This window comes from Rhinolophus ferrumequinum, chromosome 6, assembly GCF_004115265.2.
Source record: "Rhinolophus ferrumequinum isolate MPI-CBG mRhiFer1 chromosome 6, mRhiFer1_v1.p, whole genome shotgun sequence".
NCBI lineage: Eukaryota > Metazoa > Chordata > Mammalia > Chiroptera > Rhinolophidae > Rhinolophus > Rhinolophus ferrumequinum.
In genome coordinates, this window is record NC_046289.1 from 94,823,230 (window position 1) to 94,842,666 (window position 19,437).

General features: G+C 34.6%; 1 protein-coding gene across 4 annotated transcripts in view; it reads left to right on the forward strand.

Annotated features, from left to right (window-relative positions):
- KLHDC1 (kelch domain containing 1) overlaps positions 1–19,437 on the forward strand; it is a 50,464-nt gene that overhangs the window by 22,531 nt on the left and 8,496 nt on the right. For all 4 annotated transcript variants that reach the window (XM_033109090.1, XM_033109092.1, XM_033109093.1 and 1 more), the window contains 7 exons: positions 1,165–1,243; positions 3,374–3,457; positions 9,208–9,291; positions 9,759–9,817; positions 12,453–12,565; positions 14,420–14,492; positions 18,707–18,791. In XM_033109090.1, the coding sequence (XP_032964981.1) occupies positions 1,165–1,243; positions 3,374–3,457; positions 9,208–9,291; positions 9,759–9,817; positions 12,453–12,565; positions 14,420–14,492; positions 18,707–18,791 (577 nt within the window). The remainder of the gene's footprint in view (positions 1–1,164; positions 1,244–3,373; positions 3,458–9,207; positions 9,292–9,758; positions 9,818–12,452; positions 12,566–14,419; positions 14,493–18,706; positions 18,792–19,437) is intronic.

Below are 19,437 nucleotides of genomic sequence, written 5' to 3' on the forward strand. Positions count from 1 at the left end.
CGATCTCTTGCCCTGATCCCAGACTTTAGTAGCTAATGGCTCAGGGATTGCCTTAGGGAGGTTTACTCAGCTCTCCTCTGCTTCTGATTGTTGGTGACTAACCCTGAACCCTCTCTGAAGACTATGCAAAAGGGTCATTGTGTTGGTTCCTGAGTTTCCCTGTTGAATGTGCCTGAGTTTCTTAAGATTCTAATTTGCCATGCCAGCCTGCACGTGGCTATTAAAATTTGGGGTGGTTTCATTACGAACCCTATTTGTGCTGGATTCTTCCTCCTCCTGCTGTTAACACCAGAAATGAAAACACCCATAGGTCTCTTCTTTCCTATTGAGAGCTCATCACATTCTGGAATTATTTCATTTAGGTCTTTTTGTTCCTTAGGACTTGGATTTTTTTTAAAAAAACTATGTTTTTGTAGTGTACAGTTGTGCACCGCTTAATGATGGGAATATATTCTGAGAAATGTGTCGCTAGGCTATTTTGTCATTGTGCAAACATTGTAGAGTGTCTTTACAGAAACCTAGATGAAATACCCTACTACACAGCTAAGCTAGACGGTGTAGCTCATTGCTCGTAGGTTACAAGTCTGTACAGCATGTTACTGTACAAAGCAATGTGAGATTAAATCAAGCACTAGAGACAAGGGTGCAATCAAGAGACGAGGTAAATTTGAGATGTATGAGGCTGCTGCTGATGTAACACAGCATACTGTTTTACACTAAACTTTTTATAAGTAGGAAGAGTACACTAAAATAATGATAAAAAGTATAATATAGTACATATATAAACCAATAACATAGTCGTTTATTATCATTATGAAGTATTATGTACTGTACACAATTGTATGTGCTGTACTTTTATAGGACTGGCAGTACAGTAGGTTTGTTTACACCAGCATCACCACAAACACAGGAGTACTGTGTTGTGCTACAACATTACGGTAGCTACCGCATCACGAGGTGATAGGGATTTTTCAGCTCCATTATAATCTTATGGGGCCACTGCCATATATACAGTCTGTCATTGATTGAAACATCTTTATGCAATGCGTGACTGTATCTGGCTTGTTCAGGTTGCTAGAGTGAGAAAAATGATCTGTTTCAACTTTTTATGAACAAACTAGAAGTAGAACTTCTAAAGTGTGTGCTTTTGTATTTGTTTTTCAGATTAATATACTTTGGTGGCTATGGGTGTAGGAGGCACAGTGAACTCCAAGACTGTTTTGATGTACATGATGCATCTTGGGTAAGAGAGGAATCACTGTTTACATTTTCCTTAAAGTCTTTAAACATAATGAGCCCAGTACTTATCATTTTAATTTGCCATAATTGACACTGAAAAATAATTGTTTCCTATCTTTTGGATTTGGATTCAATTAGAGGAGGTTTGGCAGAATAATTTCTTTTCTTACATCATTAATCACTTGCACTTGCTTCTGTTAGACAAGTAGAGGCTTTAGCACAACCTGGAAAGACTTTGTTTATAGGTAACCAGAATGGTTATTGCTGACATATACCTGCTTTTAGACATGTCCACTAGAACTAGTCATAGCTCATTCTTACACACAAGAATAAGCTGGTAGTGATATTACCTTTCCTACTTATTCTTACTGGTTAGAGAATAGCTATCATTAATGAAAGAAGTCGTGACTTATAAAAATGAAATCTTTTAAAAGATAGCTTTAAGAACAATTGATCCTACCACGAAGATACACAGTAACTCTTCAGTTTTAACGTTCTACTAGCATATATTATTATTGTACATTATTAATATATATGTACATTTTGTGTATATCTCTTTGTATATGGGTAAAAATTCTCTATGTGTTTACATGGTTTTAAGTTTTTAAAATGAAATACAGTGATACCTCGGTTTTTGAACGTAATCCACGACATTCGAAAACAGCCGACAGCTAGGCCTCAGGATCTTGCACTCAGCGGAAGCCGTGTGACATGTTCGACTACCAAGGCGTGTTTGAAAACCGAAGCATTTACTTTCGGGTTTACGGCGTTCATAAACCAAAATGTTCGTCAACAGAAACATTCAAAAACCGAGGTACTACTGTGTCTTTAAAGCTTTGCTACTTATAATATTACTGATAATTTTCAGAAATGTAACTTCCTGTGATTTATATCTATTTTTAATTATCAGTAAAATCTCTCAATTCTTCCTCCCCTAGGCTAAATTAGGCTAATGATCATATCCTGAAATTTGTGGTATATAAGTGGATTTTTTTTGTTTAGATTTTAAACTAACTATATTGTTTAGAGTATTTGCCAAGTCCTTGTCATGTCCACCACTACATGAGCTGTGGGAAGCGAGAAGGGTGGCGCAGGGCTAAGAAAAGACAGTAGTCAAGAATAGGGTGCAAGCGGGGGCCAAGGGACTCAAGCCTCAAGGACTGAGCCCCGAATCGGGCCAACACATAGTTTTTATTGGTTAACTTTTAAGGAGGTAAAAGATTGTTAATGTCAAGATCTGTGTGTTACATGGCCGGCTGGCTGTCTTTCCTGAAAGTTCCCATTGTGTTCCAGGTTGTACTTTGCCTTCACACACACGCACATCTCCAAGGAATCCATTGAAGGGGAGGGACCGATATAATTCCATTGGGTCTCAGTTTGCTGAGACTTCCCCTCAAAGCAGCTTTTCCGATATCTCTCCATCGGGCCTCAGTTTGCTGAAACACTCCCTTGTGAAATCCTGGGAAGAGTGCCGGAGAACAAACGGTTTGGCAGCTGTAAGGCAACAAGTCCTGACAAAAAGAAATGATGTATTTCTGACCTAAAACTGCACAGGGGTAAGCTAGAGTAGTGATAGAGCATTTCAGCAATCTGGAAGACACTGAATACCACGTAACTGCTAAAGCTCTGCCTTGCAAAAAGTTTTGTCTCTTAGAAGACAAAGAAGAGAGTGAGCATAAGTTTGACCTATAAGTAAGAACCAATTGCTTGGTTAGTAGAAGTAACTGGAACCTTTTGGAAAAAGGAACCATAGTCCCCTGAAGTTCCTAATAGCAAAGATTAGGAATTCTGAGCACACACTTCAGAAAAACCGATTTCAACATACAAATGTCGTTCTGTCCTCTGCAATTTTAAAAGAGACAATCCTTCAAGGGAATTGGAAGATTGTTAACAAGTATAATTATGACACACTGAAAGCAATACTATGAGATGACAAGTTGCCAGGTATTGCTGCTCTTGGTCTTGGGACCCCACTTGCTCAGCCGCTGTTGTGTGCATGAGCTTTATGACTAACGTAACGCGTAACTCTGTTTTTATAAAGGTGTCTACTATTTTACCAGTAAATATGCAAAGAAACGAACAATAACCTAAAAATCATAAAGTCTTTTAAATATTTTAAAAATTTCTGTTTTAGGAAGAGCAGATATTCTGGGGATGGCATAATGATGTGCACGTATTTGACACAGTGACGCAGAGTTGGTTCCAACCAGAAATTAAAGTAAGTATGGTAAAAATCTTAACCTTTATATTTATATATTCATTGATACTTCAAAATATATTTTTCACTGAGTTATTTGGATTTTAATAATTGAGTTTGTAATCACATACAAAGGGGTTCTCTTGAGTACTGTCACTAATACTGTGTTTTTCAAAAATCACTTATTTTTCACCAGGTTAGCTAAGGTTTTCTAGAGAAATCTTGTAAAGAGGTGCCATCATCATTCTTTACCACAAGTGCGATGCCCTGACTTAACAGCGGTATAACAAAGTCCATGATTTTAAAAAGCGTGCATTTCATAAACCCTTGAAATCAGAGCTACATGCAATGGTAGCATGATAAAAATACATCCTTAATACTCTTTCATGTGCTAGTGAGCAAATGGAAATTCAAATTAGCTTAAGCAATAACGAATTCTCACATAGCTGGAACGTATATTTTGGAGGAACTCACACAGTGGCAGGAAGCGCTGCAGGGACCAGGACCTCAGGAACTGGAGCAAGTTACTCAACACCATCACGACACTTTCCATCTTTCCTGGTCAGCTTCTCCCTGTTTCTCTTTGTGTGCTAGCTTCATTCTGTCTGCTGCACACCGCCTGGCTCATTTAGGAGGGAATATGGCCTTGGCTACACAAGCAGTTCTTTCTGTTGGTGCTGTATTCGCTCAGTGTCTATATATTTGTCCTAGAAAAGTTTGATTCTTCTTGGGCATGCTCCCACCCTTTACATAAGTCCCAATTGCCCAGGGGATGATGGTCAGGCCTAACCCTAAGGGGAGCAGGGTACTGTGATTGATAAACTCACCAGAACTGTGCAGAATGGAATGCCGAATAGGCAAAACCAAAATTGTCCACTAATATGCACACATGATCAAAATTCTCTGCAGTCCAGCTTCTGCTGATGGAAGTGATAGAGGTTCTGCTCAAAATAGTGTTACAAGGTTCGATCCTTCTCAGGATCCTCTTTTTCCAAGCAATGAATTTCAGGTTTCCAGTGTTCTTGTGTTCTCTTTACCCCATTCTAATATTAGAACTGATCAACTACCAGTCATTTATACTTGTTAATTGAATTTTCCTTCAGTCAGCGCTGAATTTTAGGATTTGTGTCTTTTATTAATGAAATAACATCATTTTCTTGCTGTTAAAATAATTTCATGTCAGCAAACAGGTGGAGAGAAAATTATTGAGACTGCATCTACTGAAACTCATCCTAGATTTCTTTCAGGACTCTCAACCCTCTTCTTCCTTAAGGAATAAACAAAGGTCTGGAACTACTGACAGCATATTTTTAGAATGTGCTCCTGTGGATAAGGGAGCTGAGGTAGCTTACAATCAGTTGTTTGGACTTCAAGTCTCTCTCTGACTCCTTCTCTCTTTCCTTATCTTAACCCATATCCTTCCCCTCCTTCTGCTCCAACAGAAGCACATGACTTTTGCATGTGACCTCTGCAGATGACTCGGTTTTAGTTAGTACTTAATATTTTCACTATAATTTCCCTCATGATATCTTCAAATTCTTATATTGTTTATATTATATATGAAAGTTTTTCTGACATGGTTGTAGCTGGAATCCATTCTCTTTATTTTTTAAAGACACTCTTAAATTACTTCATTATTCCCAAATATCTGTATCAAAAGCACATCAACATGGTAGAGTGTAACAGTTATTGGTGTTGAAGTTGAAAAAACTGGATTTGCATTCTAATTATGTCATGAAAGACCTGTGTGCTTTAGATAAGCCGTTTAGTCTGACTTCTCTAAAATGGAAGATTGAAAGTGTTTTCCTACATGGGATTTTTACCTCTATAAGAACAATGTAGTAGTAATAGGGACCTTTGAGTTATTTTCAGTATTTCAAACAACCTAATAAGTAAGCCTTGTGCATTATTTATGCAGTTAGGCACACAGACCAATACAAATGCCATTTCTTTGTTTTTGTTTGAAATTGTATGAACTCCGTTTACTCAGAAGCTTTGGTTGGCTACTAAAAGTGTTTGACAAGTTAAAAAGGAGAAATTCAATATTTGTTTCATAATAAATGTGTTTTTAGTAGAAGAATTTTTCCAAATTTTCAGATCAGGGATGGCGTAATGATAAAAATTTTGTTTTGCTGGATAGGCTGGGAACCACAACTTAGATGGTTCTCTCTCATTTATTTAAGTGTTATATCGGTAATATCTGAATTATTTATTACTGTATTGACTTCAACAGTTATTCAAGTAAGCCTGAGAATTCTAGGGAGTTATGATATTGGATGTAAAGCTTAAATTTCCTGTGGCCACAATCAGTAGCCAATGAGCTGAAAATGTTGAGTTCTTTCAGAACTTGGAATGAAATACACACACACACACACACACACACACACACACACACACACAGAGGCACCCACGATGAACGCATGGGAATTATGCAGAAGATTCTTCCTTCAAATGTTACTTATTCATCTACTCATCATACTCTCTCTTTTCCCACCAATCCAAAACTTCTGTGAGGAAAAGATCTGCTATATTTACTCAAAGTATAGAGAAGTGTTATCAGTTAATGTGAAGAGTTTTAGTAAGAGATAAAGCACTGTGTTTGGCTTAAGCCAAAAATGAAATTCTTATTGTAGAATTGGAAGCACCAAGAGTTTTGGGGGACAGATGGAATTTTTTAGTCTCCAAGATCATCACGGTGTGTACTGCTCACTTATAATATTAACTATGTGTGTGTGTGGAGGGAAGGGAGAGAAAGAGAATCTTTTAACATTTAATTTTTAAATCCTTATATTTTAAGCTAAAATTTATGTGAAATCTCATTTTGCTAAATAGTGTCAGGCATTTAAGAAAAGCGCTTTAAAAAGTAAAGATCAGGGTGAATAAATTTCATGCTTGAAGAATATAGGCATACCTTAGAGATATTGCAGGTTTGGTTCCAGACCACTGCAGTAAAGTGAATATTGCAATAAATTGAGTCACACGAATTTGGTTTCCTAGTGCATATAAAAGTTATGTTTACACTTTGGTGTAGTTATTAAGTATGCAATAGCATTATGTCTAAAAAAATACCTTAATTAAAAAATACTTTATTGCTAAAAAAATGCTAATCATCATCTGAGCTTTCAGTCAGTTGTAATCTTTTTGCTGGTGGAGGGTCCTGCGTGGATGTTGATGGCTTCTCACTGATCAGGGTGGTTGTTGCTGAGGGGTTGGGGGGCTGTGGCAATTTCTTTAAATAAGACAAAAATGAAATGTACCACATCAATTGACTCTGCCTTTCACAAACAATTTCTCCATAGCATGGGATGCTCTTTGATAGCATTTTATCCACAATAGAACTTTCAAAATTGGAGCCAGTCCTCTCAAACCCTTCTGAGCCTTTATCAACTAAGTTTATGTGATATTCTAAATCCTTTGTTGTCATCTCAATAGTCCTCACAGCATCTTCACCAGGAGTAGGTTTCATCTCAAGAAATCACTTTGTTTGCGTAGCCAGTTGGCTCAGCTAACCGGTTAGAGGGCAGTGCTCATAACACCCAGGTCGCCGGTTTGATAGCCACTTGGGCTAGTGAGCTGCGCCGTCCACAACTAGACTGAAAACGACTCCATAACTAGACTGAAAAACAATGACTTAACTTGGAGCTGAGCTGCACCCTCCACAACTAGACTGAAAAACAACGACTTGACTTGGAGCTGATGGGTCCTGGAAAAACACACTGTTCCCCAATATTCCCCAATTTAAAAAAAAAAAGAAACCTATTAAAAAAATAATAAATCACTTTGTTTGCTCACCCTTTAGAAGCAACGCCTCATCTGTTAAAGTTTTATTATGAGATTGCAGCAATTCAGTCACGTCTTCAGGCTCCTTTTCTAATTATAGTTCTCTCGCTATTTCCACCACATCTGTAATTACTTCCTCCACTGAAGTCTTGAACCCTCAAAGTCATCAATGAGGGTTGGAACCAACTTCTTCCAAACTACTGTTAGCGTTGATATTTTGACCTTTTCCTATGAACCATGAATGCTCTTAGTGGCATCTAGAATGGTGAATCCTTTCCAGAAGATTTTCAGTTTACTTTGCTCAGATCCATCAGAGGAATCACTATCTATGGCAGCTATCTATAGCCTTACAAAATGTATTTCTTCAATAATAAGACTGGAAAAGTCAAAATTACTCCTTGATCCATGGGCCGCAGAATGGATGCTGCGTTAGGAGGCGTGGAAACATTAATCTCATTGTCCTTCTCCATCAGAGCTCTTGGGGGACCAGGCGCATTGTCACTGAGCAGTCAGATTTTGAAAGGAACCTTTTTTTTCTGAACAGTAGGTCTCAACTTTACAATTGGACTTAAAATATTCAGTGAGGCATGTTGTAAACAGATATACTGTCATCCAGGCTTTGTTGTTCTCTTTTAGAGCCCAGGCAGAGTAGATTTAGCATAACTCTTATGGGTCCTAGGATTTTCAGAATGGTAAGTGAGCATTCACTTTGACTTAAAGTCACCAGCTGCATTAGTTCCTAACAAGAGAGTCAGCCTGTCCTTTGAAGCTTTGAAACCCAGCATCGACTTTTATCTCTAAAGTCCCAGATAGCATCTTCTTTCGATATAAGGCTGTTTCATCTACATTGAAAATCTGTTGTGTACTGCAGCCACCTTCATTATCTTGGCTAGATTTTCTAGATAATGTAATACAGCTTCTATATCAGTCCTTTGTGTTTCACCTTGCACTTTTAATTTATGGAGACGGCTTCTTTCTTTAAGTCTCATGAATCTCTGTTAGCTTTAAACTTTTCTTCTGCAGCTTCCTCACCTCTCTCAGCCTTCACAGAATTGAAGACAATTGGGGCTTTGCTCTGGTAATTAGGCTTAGACTTAAGGGATGTTTGATCTGGTTTCATCTTCAGTCTAGACCACTAAAACTTCCTCCATGTGAGCAATAGGAATATTTTACTTTTTATCATTGGTGTGTTCACTGGAGTAGCACTTTAAATTTACTTCAAGAATTTTTCCTTTGCATTCACAACTTGGCTAACTGGTGCAAGAGGCCTAGCTTTTGGCTTATCTTGACTTTCAACATGCCTTCCTCACTAAGTTTAATCATGTTTAGCTTTTGATTTAAAGTGAGAGACTCTTCCTTTCACTTGAACACTTAGAGGCCATTGTATTGTAGTGTTATTAATTGGCCTAATTTCAGTATTGTTGTGTCTTGGGGAATAGGGCGGCCCGAGGAGAGGGAGAGTGATGGGGGAACAGCCGGTTGGTCGGTAGAGCAGTCAGAACACACACATTTATCGATTAAGTTCGCCATCTTACATGGGTGTGGTTCGTGGTGCCCCAAAACAATTACAATAGTAATGTTAAAGATCACTGATGACAGACCACCATAACACATATAATAATAATGAAAAAGTTTGAAATATTGCGAGAATTACCAAAATGTGACACAGAGACAGGAAGTGAGCAGATGCTGTTGGAAAAATGAAGCTGATAGACTTGCTTGATGTGGGGTTGCCACAAACCTTCATTTTGTTAAAAAAAAAAAAAGCAGTATCTGCAAAGCACAATACAGTGAAACACAATAAAAAGAAGTATATCTATGGTATTTGTCTATGATTATTACTATTTATAGATTGAACTTTTGCATTAGGCTTTTTAATTGAATTATATAGATAATGGTAACTTAGGTCAAGTATTCTCATACTAAGCATAAGAATGTGACTTCGTTACATGTTTCAAGTCTGTGACCTGTTTTCTGATCTCTGCTTGCAGGGTGGAGTTCCTCCACAGCCACGAGCCGCGCATACGTGTGCAGTTCTGGGAAATAAGGGCTATATCTTTGGCGGACGTGTTTTGGTTAGTATTTTTAATGGAAATAACCTTTTTATGTGTTTCTTACAAAAATTTATGCTCTGATTTTATAGAAGAACTGAACATTCAAACAATCTAGAGATTAAAATGCCATTCAACAACTTTTATCTTCTATTTCAAAACAGACCGTACATAAGTAATCACAGATGATTATAAATCATATTTTAATGAGAATCCTTCACTTTAGTGTATTATCAAAAAAGTTTAATTTCTTATCATCTAAATCCTATTAATTTAAATTTATTTCTTCCTTTCCTGAAACTTGACACATTAATTTGGTAGTTTCATGTTAATTTTATTAATGCTTAGCATTGTTTCCCAATATATAAACTTTTGATGTTAATTAAGTACAATAGAGATAATCTATTTTTAATATGAACTTATTTTAAAACCAAAATTTTAGCTCATGAAAGATGTAAAACACTGATCAATTTAACACGCTTTTATTTTAGCAAACTAGGATGAATGATTTGCACTATCTAAATTTAGACACCTGGACTTGGTCTGGAAGGTAAGTTTTGAAATTTCAGTTTGTTTTTATCTATAGGTATTTGTGTGTGTGTGTGTGTGTGTGCGCGCGCACGTGCACGCGCATGCACATGCACACAGATTATACATCTAAGCAAGGAATATGTAGATTTAAATATAGAGTTTATTCTTTTGTAGCCAAACTATATAAAACATGAGAATACTAGCAGTTGAACATTGATTTTGTAAAATACTGGTTTTATACTATGTATTCTCAAGGACTGGTCAGTAGAAGAAATGGAGGAACGCTTTAATGGGGTCATCACAGGTGAAGAGATAATGGTGTGGATAAAAGTCAGATTTTATTTATTGTTTATAATATATATTTATCAATAGAATAAATATATTTAGCTATCAAGTCAGCTGTGTATGTAATGAGATGGACTCAGAGCTATGTGTTATTTCAAAGTATAAATGCTGTTAAAAATAAAACCATAAAAGTGCAAGAAGAAAATATAGCAGATTATCTTTAAAATCTTTGCATGGAGAAAGCTTTTCTAAAGATGATATAAACCCAAAATGCATAAATGAAAAGATAGATTGATAAAACTACTTAAGAATTAAATATTTGTATATAGAAAAATATACCACAAAAATTTAAAAGGCAAATTGGAAAATGCAAACAAAAAAAAACTAGAAGTAATATTTATAGTATTTCTAACAGAGAGGGCTAAGATCCAAAGAATTAAGAAAATCAGTAAGAAAAAGACAAATAATCCAATAGCAAAGTAGGCAAAGAACATGAATGAGCAATTCATAGAAGAAATACAAATAGGCAAAATTATTTTAAAAAGGTGTTCAACTTCATAGATTGTTAAAGAAATGGAAATAAAAATAGTTTACAGTTATCAGATAAAAATAATTACAAATGACGAGTGTGTACTACCGTGTTTCCCTGAAAATAAGACCTAGCCGTCGGGCCATCAGCTCTAATGCATCTTTTGGAGCAAAAATTAATATAAGACCCGGTCTTATTTTAATGTAATATAAGACCGAGTCTTATATAATATAATATGTTATATAATATAGTGTAGTATAGTATGATATAATATAACACAATACAATATAATATAATACCAGGTCTTATATTAATTTTTCCCTGAAAATAAGACCTAGCCGGACCATCAGCTCTAATGCATCTTTTGGAGCAAAAATTAATATAAGACCCGGTCTTATTTTAATGTAATATAAGACCGAGTCTTATATAATATAATATGTTATATAATATAGTGTAGTATAGTATAATATAATATAATATAACACAATACAATACAATATAATATAATACCAGGTCTTATATTAATTTTTGCTCCAAAAGACACATTAGAGCTGATGGTCCGGCTAGGTCTTATTTTCGGGGAAACACGGTAGGTTGTAACAACACAATTAGTTGGAGTATAGATTGGTACAATTTTTCTGAAAGGTATTCTGGCAACATGTTTAAAATATAAAATGGAATTTCTGCTTTGATCCAGAATTTCTCTGAAGACAATAATTGGACAAGTATATTTGTGTGTGTGTGCATACACAAAGATGTTTATTACAGTATTATTTATAAAAACAAAAACTTGAGATCAACCTTCATGTCCACAAGTGGGGATTGTTTAAATCATTTGTACATTTGCTTAAAAGAGGCTGCCATGCTTCTGTTATCAAAGGAAACTGTACTTCATAGAAATATTCTACAAAATACTAGTTGAATAAAAAAAGTAACAGAACGGAATATATGGTCTCATTTATATATTTTAATAAATTTTTATATATGCATTAAAGTCTGGAAAGATATATACCAAATTATTATTTCTTTTTCCTGGAAGACATGATTATAGGACTCTCAAAAAAGTATTTTTATGGTTGTTGAATGTTTTCTAACCAAAATGGTTTTTTTTTTTTTAATAGTCAACAAAAACAATAAAAATATTTCCAATTTGGAAAAAACAAATTCCATCTTCTACAAATGGCCATATTATTCTGGAACATTCTAGAATGCTGAAGAACAGTGTCTTCTAGTTAAATGTTGCTTGCTAAATTAGTTGAACTTTTCTCTTTCTGTTTTTATTTTTTAAAGGAATAGAACAGTATTTGTTTGAAATCTTTACTGGTTTATCCTGGATCTTGAATGGTTTGCATGCTTTTGTTTCAAAGATAGAGTAGCTAGCATTTTCAGGTGAAGATAACATTTCAGGAAATTTTACAACAAATAAACCAAAGTAAAACAACAACAAAATCCCATAATATTATTGAGGAAATCTGCTGAAAACATAAAATTAAACATGAAACAACAGTTAAAATTTATAGATGGAAGTAATTATATGGAAAAATATGAAGAAGTTTTATTGATTAACCATCAAGAATGAGGCTGAATTAGCATTGTGAATTAACTGGGAATTTTCAACCTGTGTTCTGTGACCATGTGGAATAGACATAAAGTGGAATGATTGTTTAAATTCATCTAAGAATTTAAGAATGTGTTTTAAATTTCATGTAGGTGGCATTATCAAAATCAATTTTTTTTTAGTAGTGAGGGCAATTTTTCCTTTTAAGATCTGAGGTGATCAGAATCCTTTCATTTTAACTAACACAATACCCAGATTTTTATATTTTTCCCCTTGCCACAGGGTTCCTATTAATGGAGAAAACCCCAAACATCGGTCCTGGCATACTTTAACACCAATAGCTGATGATAAGCTTTTCCTGTTTGGTGGACTAAGTGCGGACAATATTCCATTAAGTAAGTCAATTCAAGTTTAGCCTACAATTATTATCTCATTCTTTTTTCTTAATTGTATTTGATACCAAAGGTATCTTTCTTTTTTCTCTGATTTATCTTTATCCCCAACTATATGCTTACATTGAGAATTAGAAATAGAAGACCCCTTTGCTTCTGTACCTTTGGTTCTCTATGTTCTCCTGTTTTCTAGGTATAGAGAAAAGGCAGGGTGGTTGAATATAAATGAATTAAAGCCCCTTTCAACTATAATATTCTGTCATTCTGTGTCCTCTTGATTTTTGATCCAGATGCTTACATTGTAGGTTGGAATGGGGATTATATTAATAAGAGCAGCCTTTCACATAATGCTCTGGAAATATAAGGTGGGAAGGCCAGTTGCTTCTCTTTTTGTTCCAGAATTATAAAAGAAGGTGCTTAGCTAGAATTTTTTAACTTCTGTCACTGCTGATCCCAGTGGCTGTGGGTTTTGTAATGCAATTTTTCTTTCAGCAGTAAAATTGTGCCATCAGGATAGACAGATGACTGAGAATATCCACTTCTTAGTTTGACATATTAAATGTTTTGTATTTTCTTAACTCAAAAAGATTTCTATGGCTAAAGATGTTTTCATTGAGAGACATTATGTGCCATTAAAACCATTTCTATAATTTTATATAGGACATGGAAACAATTATTTGCTTTTCAACAAAACTTTATTGAGTATCATTTGTGTGTCTGGCAGTCTGCTGGCCAACAAACAAACTCGAGGCTGGTTGAAGAAACAGCAGTTGCTAGTAGGAGATGTTAGTTATTGCAGAATATTATGCTTTTCCAATTCCTGGGGATTTTTTAAAAAAGAGATTTGGACTCTAATTTAAAAAAAACTAACATTTATCCATTTCATTAGGGGTTTAATATCATATCTTCATGAATGCTACTGTTTTTAATTCTTTTTTTTTTTTTAATTGGGGAATATTGGGGAACAATGTATTTTTCCAGGGCCCATCAGCTCCAAGTCATTGTCCTTCAATCTAGTTGTGGAGGACGCAGCTCAGCTCCAAGTCCAGTCGCCGTTTTCAATCTTTAGTTGCAGGGGGCGCAGCCCACCATCCCATGTGGGAATTGAACCGGCAACCTTGTTGACAGCTCGCACTCTAACCAACTGAGCCATCTGGCCGCCCCTACTGTTTTTAATTCTTATTTGCTGGTTTTGGTCATTGATCTATGGGGAGTTAAATGTCCTAACTCTTTTAAAATTTTTAAAAATATTTTATTCTAAATTTATTTTTCAATTACAGTTGATATACAATATTGTGTTAGTTTCAAGTATACAACAAAGTAATTAAACATTTATATGCCTTACGAAGTGATCACCTTGATAAATCTAGTACCCATTTGTAAATATCCTCTTAGTCCAGTCAGTTTCCTCCCTTATAGATTCAGCTTAAGGTCATACGTGTTTTAGATGATATTAAGAAATAATTTTTAGTTTTGTTGACTATAATAATGGCATTGTAGTTATGTGACAATGGTATTGTGGTTATGTAAAAAATGCCCTTTTTTAAAAAAAAAGCAGTGTTTACTGAAATATGTATGGGGAAAATGATAGGAGATTTAGGATTTGCTTTAGAATAATTTAGCAAGAACAGTAACAAAAAGATAAATGGAGCACATGTGACAAAAATCTTGATAGTTGTTGAATCTGGGATATGTGAGGGTTCATTATCATGTTCATTCTACCTTTGTATATTTCTTAAAATTTTTATGAGAAAGTATGCACATATAAAATATAGTTGCATAAATGTAGCATAAATTTGAAAAAAAAAATGTATCCCGAAGACCTAATCTTAATTTCTCAACTGTTATAAATTGTAGGTGATGGTTGGATTCACAATGTCATAACAAATTGTTGGAAACAACTTACACATTTACCTAAAACAAGACCCAGGTAAGTCTAGAAATTGAAAAATAGTAATATAGTTAAGAATATTTGAAGTATTACAATATAGCACTGAATTTATAGTTAAATTATGGTTTTACCATTAAAACCATAAATCCTCAGGAAGGATATCTTTCAAATAAGCTTGATGTTACTTAAATAATTTAATTATATCTGATTGTTAGAAATGATCTATTCAGTTTCTACCCATATTTGAATATTTGAAAATATTATTTTTTTAGGTAAATGTATAATCTTGCCTAATAAATATGAAAAGGCTAAGAAATTGAGAGTATCATATAATGTTAATATTAGGTTGGTGCAAAAGTAATTGCATGTTTTACAATTATTCTTAATCTTTTAAAGCACAGTTACTTTTGCACCAACCTAATATTTTTAATAAGTAGCCAAGAGTGGGGTTGGTTTAGTAGTTTCTTTTTGGAAGAGATTTAGAGCAATTTAATAAGGAAATTGCTTTCATGTTGATCAAGTAGATGGCAGATTATTATTTTTCTTTATTGTATATTGTACTTATTAATGTGAATTTTTTGAAAAAGAAAAGTTGTTTGTGGTATAGAGTACAATTTTCTACAAAAATTGTAGAAACAATATACTATTATTAGACTACAAAGAAAACAGTACTGTAATTCTTATTCCTTTTCTAATTTGAGTAGTATAATAAAGATATATTCATAGGAAATTCAAATTCCACATATTATAATTATTGTAGTTAGTAATAGATTTTTATGCCATGTATTTCAGAATTTTTAAACTATAGCTTATTTATACTAATGTGAAGTCAACTTGATGATATGCATTTCAGTAATTTAATAAATGACAAGTAACTTACTTGTGAAAAAGTTCTGAAAATATATATGTATATCTCATTGTGTGTATCTATATTAATATGCACAATACATTTAGAGTTTATCGTAAGCATATATATGATTCTTATATTTTCAAGTATAAAAATTCATTGGAAATATTTTAGTAATTCTGGATCTTCTTAAATATGTTTTTTAATTTAAAGAGTTTTATATTAAGATATAGGAGCCCAGATTTCTAGTCTTTGCTCAGCTACTACTTAGCATTTTGGCTTTGGGAAAGTCGCTTATGAAAATAAAGTTTTTTTATCTGTGAAATGAAGGAATTGGACTAGATAAGCTCTTAGTTCTCTTCCAGTTGTTTGACTGTATGAATGCGTTAATTATAGGCCAAAGGAGTAGTAAGAATATGTTTAATTTTTAAATTTTATATTTCGATCCTTAATGAGTAATTAGACAATAGAACTATTATCAATAATATATTAGTTAAAACTGAGCTATATAAAGAGATTTTTTTTAATTCAGCTGATGTGTCATGTAAATAATATGCTTTATTAGAATGTTTAGGTGATAAGTTTAGAGCAGCTGTGAGAGGACATAAACTATCAGTCTGTAGAAAGAAACATCAGGTTGCAAGCTAGATGTCACCAAAATCAAGGCAGGAAAGGCTTTCCAGTGTTCTTCGAAGAGGAAGTCCAGGCCAGAGTTTCCCTAAGGCAGATAAGACAGAGGCAGATCTATCTTCAGGTATGAGGTGAGGAGGAGAACAGGTGGGATACAGTTTAGTGTAAGGAGAACATATATATGTGTATATGTACTAATTTTTATGAAAGTGAGAATTTACTTAACATCTAAATGTATTCGGTGCAAACTTTTCCAAGTTATGATTTGAAATGTAAGCTGCCCAATTCTCATAATTCTAGAGCAGGTTTTTCAACCTTGGCCCTATTGACATTTTGGAGCAAATTACTTATTGTGAGGGGCAACCTGTGTATTGTAGGATGTTTAGCAGCATCTCTGGCCTTTCCCCTCTAGATGCCACTTCCTACCCCCCACCCCACACACACTTGGAGTTGTGACAATCAAAAACATCTCCAGATACTGTTAAATGTCCCATTGGAGGCCAAATCACCCCTAGTTGAGAACCACTGTTCTACAGTGTAGGACTTTCTTCTCCAGGTCTCACCTTAGATGCTTGGTTGAAAAGCCATCTATACAGCCATATCTGATTGTCTGTATAGGTGGCTGTCAGCAGGACCCTTTCTGACATGTCTGTAAAAGATGTCCCATAAGGTGTTGGTCTGTAGAGCTTTAGGTACTGCTGTATCCCACGAGTATTGCCAGGGTTACACGTGACTTCCTTTGCAGGAAGTTAAAGCTGTTCCTTCCTGTATGTGAAGATATTCATCCTATTCTATCTCCTTTACCCAATCCCTCTTCCAATGCCCATCTCCAACTCCACAACATAATCTGGATGTTGCCAAAGATTTATGTCAATTTATGGTTTAACGTACAAGTTGGAGAATTGGGCAGAGTTAGTTCCCAAATAAAATGTCTAGTTGACTCAGTTCTATCCTGGGTCCCAAGTGCATTTGCTATTGAATACGTTATGATTGTTTGAGGAAAGCATTTGATTTAACAAATTGTGCATGATCCCCCTGTTTGCACTTGTGGAAGTTAAGTAAAAAAGATTAATGTACTAAAAATAAGTTATGTGGTAATGAAATAAGTAATAATATGTAATTGTTTGGGGAATCCCTTGCTTCAGCAATTTGGTCTATTAAGAAAAGTAATCAAAGCACTCTCAGAGTCAAGGCAATGACTTTGTAAAACCCTCACCTTGGCTTTTAAAATTGAGAAATTTATATGTACCTTTTTCTGAGAGTTAGAGTACCCGGAAATATTGAACTTTTTAAAACCTTTAAAGTATTCTTGGTAAATAATGTGAAACTGGAGATGGATATGAGCTATCAGACCATTTCCAAAAGAACATTAGATGCTCTACTCCTTTATGAAATAATTTGTTCATTTAATCACTGAATAAATTATGCTGGCATCTTGTGTTTGTTCTTGTTAATCAAAAGGTTTTTTATTATTTACTGGATGCAGAACACCATATTAGGCATTTTTAAAGAGAAGCATGAAATTAGATTACCCAACTTCAGTGGTGTGCTGGTAAACAGTTAACACTGCTCTCCAGGAAAAACAAAACAAAAAGCCCTAATTTGTAGCATTTGCTGATTTCCACCATGGCCAATTTCAAGCTACCAACGTGATGTTGTCACTGAACATGGAGTTGATAGAGATATATACAGTCGGCTTTAACTAGCCCATAAACTGGTTCCACACCATTGTGGCAATTTTTGACTTTAAGAACCTTACAGTTTTTGTAGGGAGCCAAAGACACATACATCAAACAATTAAAGAAGTATATACAACACTTTACCTTCAAATGGAAGTTAGAAGATGATAGAATGAGCACACACATGTTGAAAGGTGCTGAACAGAGAGGGTGACAGAGCCAGTTTGGGAAGCATTTGGACCACTTCCTGGGGAGTCTGAGCCTGTTCCGTTAAGGCCCGGAGAGACTGGCTTCTCATTGTAAGCCCAGGAAGCAGAGTGAACAAAAGCCTAGAGTTGGATGTGAGGTTCTCTCTTAGGAGATGCAAACAAACGAAGTTGGCTGAAGTAGAGGTTTCATTTGGGGAGAGGCAAGAATTAAGTTTTATGGGAAAAAGAGTAGCTGTTGGTCATAAATATTAGGATAAGAAAAATGGCACAGATGCTTCCTGATCAGGAAATGTCTATGGTTAAAAACAATATTTGAAAAGTATTATTTATCAGCTATATGTACCTGGGAGAGATTAGATTCAGAAAAAAAAAGGGGAGGGAACATGTATTCTGTACCCACAGTGACAAATGGTGTGACAATGTAGATGTAAAGAAAATGCCAAATTGGATTTATCATGGGATGGGGAACAGAGAACAGGAAAGAAAAAGTTAAAAATGATGAGGCAGATAGCAATAAGAAAAATGGGAAAGATGTCTATTGTTTACAATAGGTTGGCTGATCACTTCCTTTTTAAATTATTTTATTTTGTGACTAAATTATTTCAGATAAAGAGATTAGAAAAAGATTGGGAGATATAATAGGAAAGAATTATCGGAAGTCATCTTCTTAATTGAAACAATATAATTTAATGAACTCTAGAATCTAATCCTCTAATGATTCTAGAGGAATCTTTAAAATCTACTCTCTGAGGATATGCCAAAGGTTCACGTTCAATCATACCTCTTTTGAAATAGATTCAATTTTAGAGCGTGCAATTTAAAATTGATTTGTATGTAATATACAGTTTCTTCCTTGATAGTATTTCACTCTGTTTATAATTTTCACAGGTTATGGCACACAACCTGTTTGGGAAAAGAAAATGAAATAATGGTATTTGGTGGGAGCAAAGATGATTTACTTTCCTTGGATACAGTAAGACAATTTCTTATCTAAATATTTCTTCTGAGTAATTGTGTGATTCAACCTACATGGCTAGTCAACAAGATTGTTGATATTCTCACATTGCAAAATACGGAAGGGCATGAAATGTTACTTTGTGGTATGATTAATCTTCAGAATAAGTAGCTTTTGTGAAGCATTTCAGGATATCTTGGGTTTACAAGTCAAAATAGGTCTATTAACTTCATTATTCAAATTACTAAGAAGAGCTTTGGAAGGATGACTTTTCTCTTTGAGCCTCCCCATAGTATGGTGTTTATAATTTTATTGAATTAAAGTATTTGTAAGTAATACGTGATACATAAAACAAGTATATATACTGTATATGTAAACTACTAAGTATAATAATAAGTACTCATGAAATTTGCTACCTAACAATAACTGGAACATCATCAATGCCACCTTCTTCCCCAAGAGGAAACTACTTTGAAATGCTTACAGTGTGTTTTCTTTTTATTTTATGCATCTTTTTGCCACTGCTTCACCCTGTTTTACATTTGCGTTTAAAGCATTCCAGTTTACCAGTCTGTTAAAGCTAAGGTCAAAAGAATAAATGAGTGACATTGGAGAGTGTTGTTCTTTCACTCCTGGTACCTTGGAAAGTTCAGAGGAGGGTGGC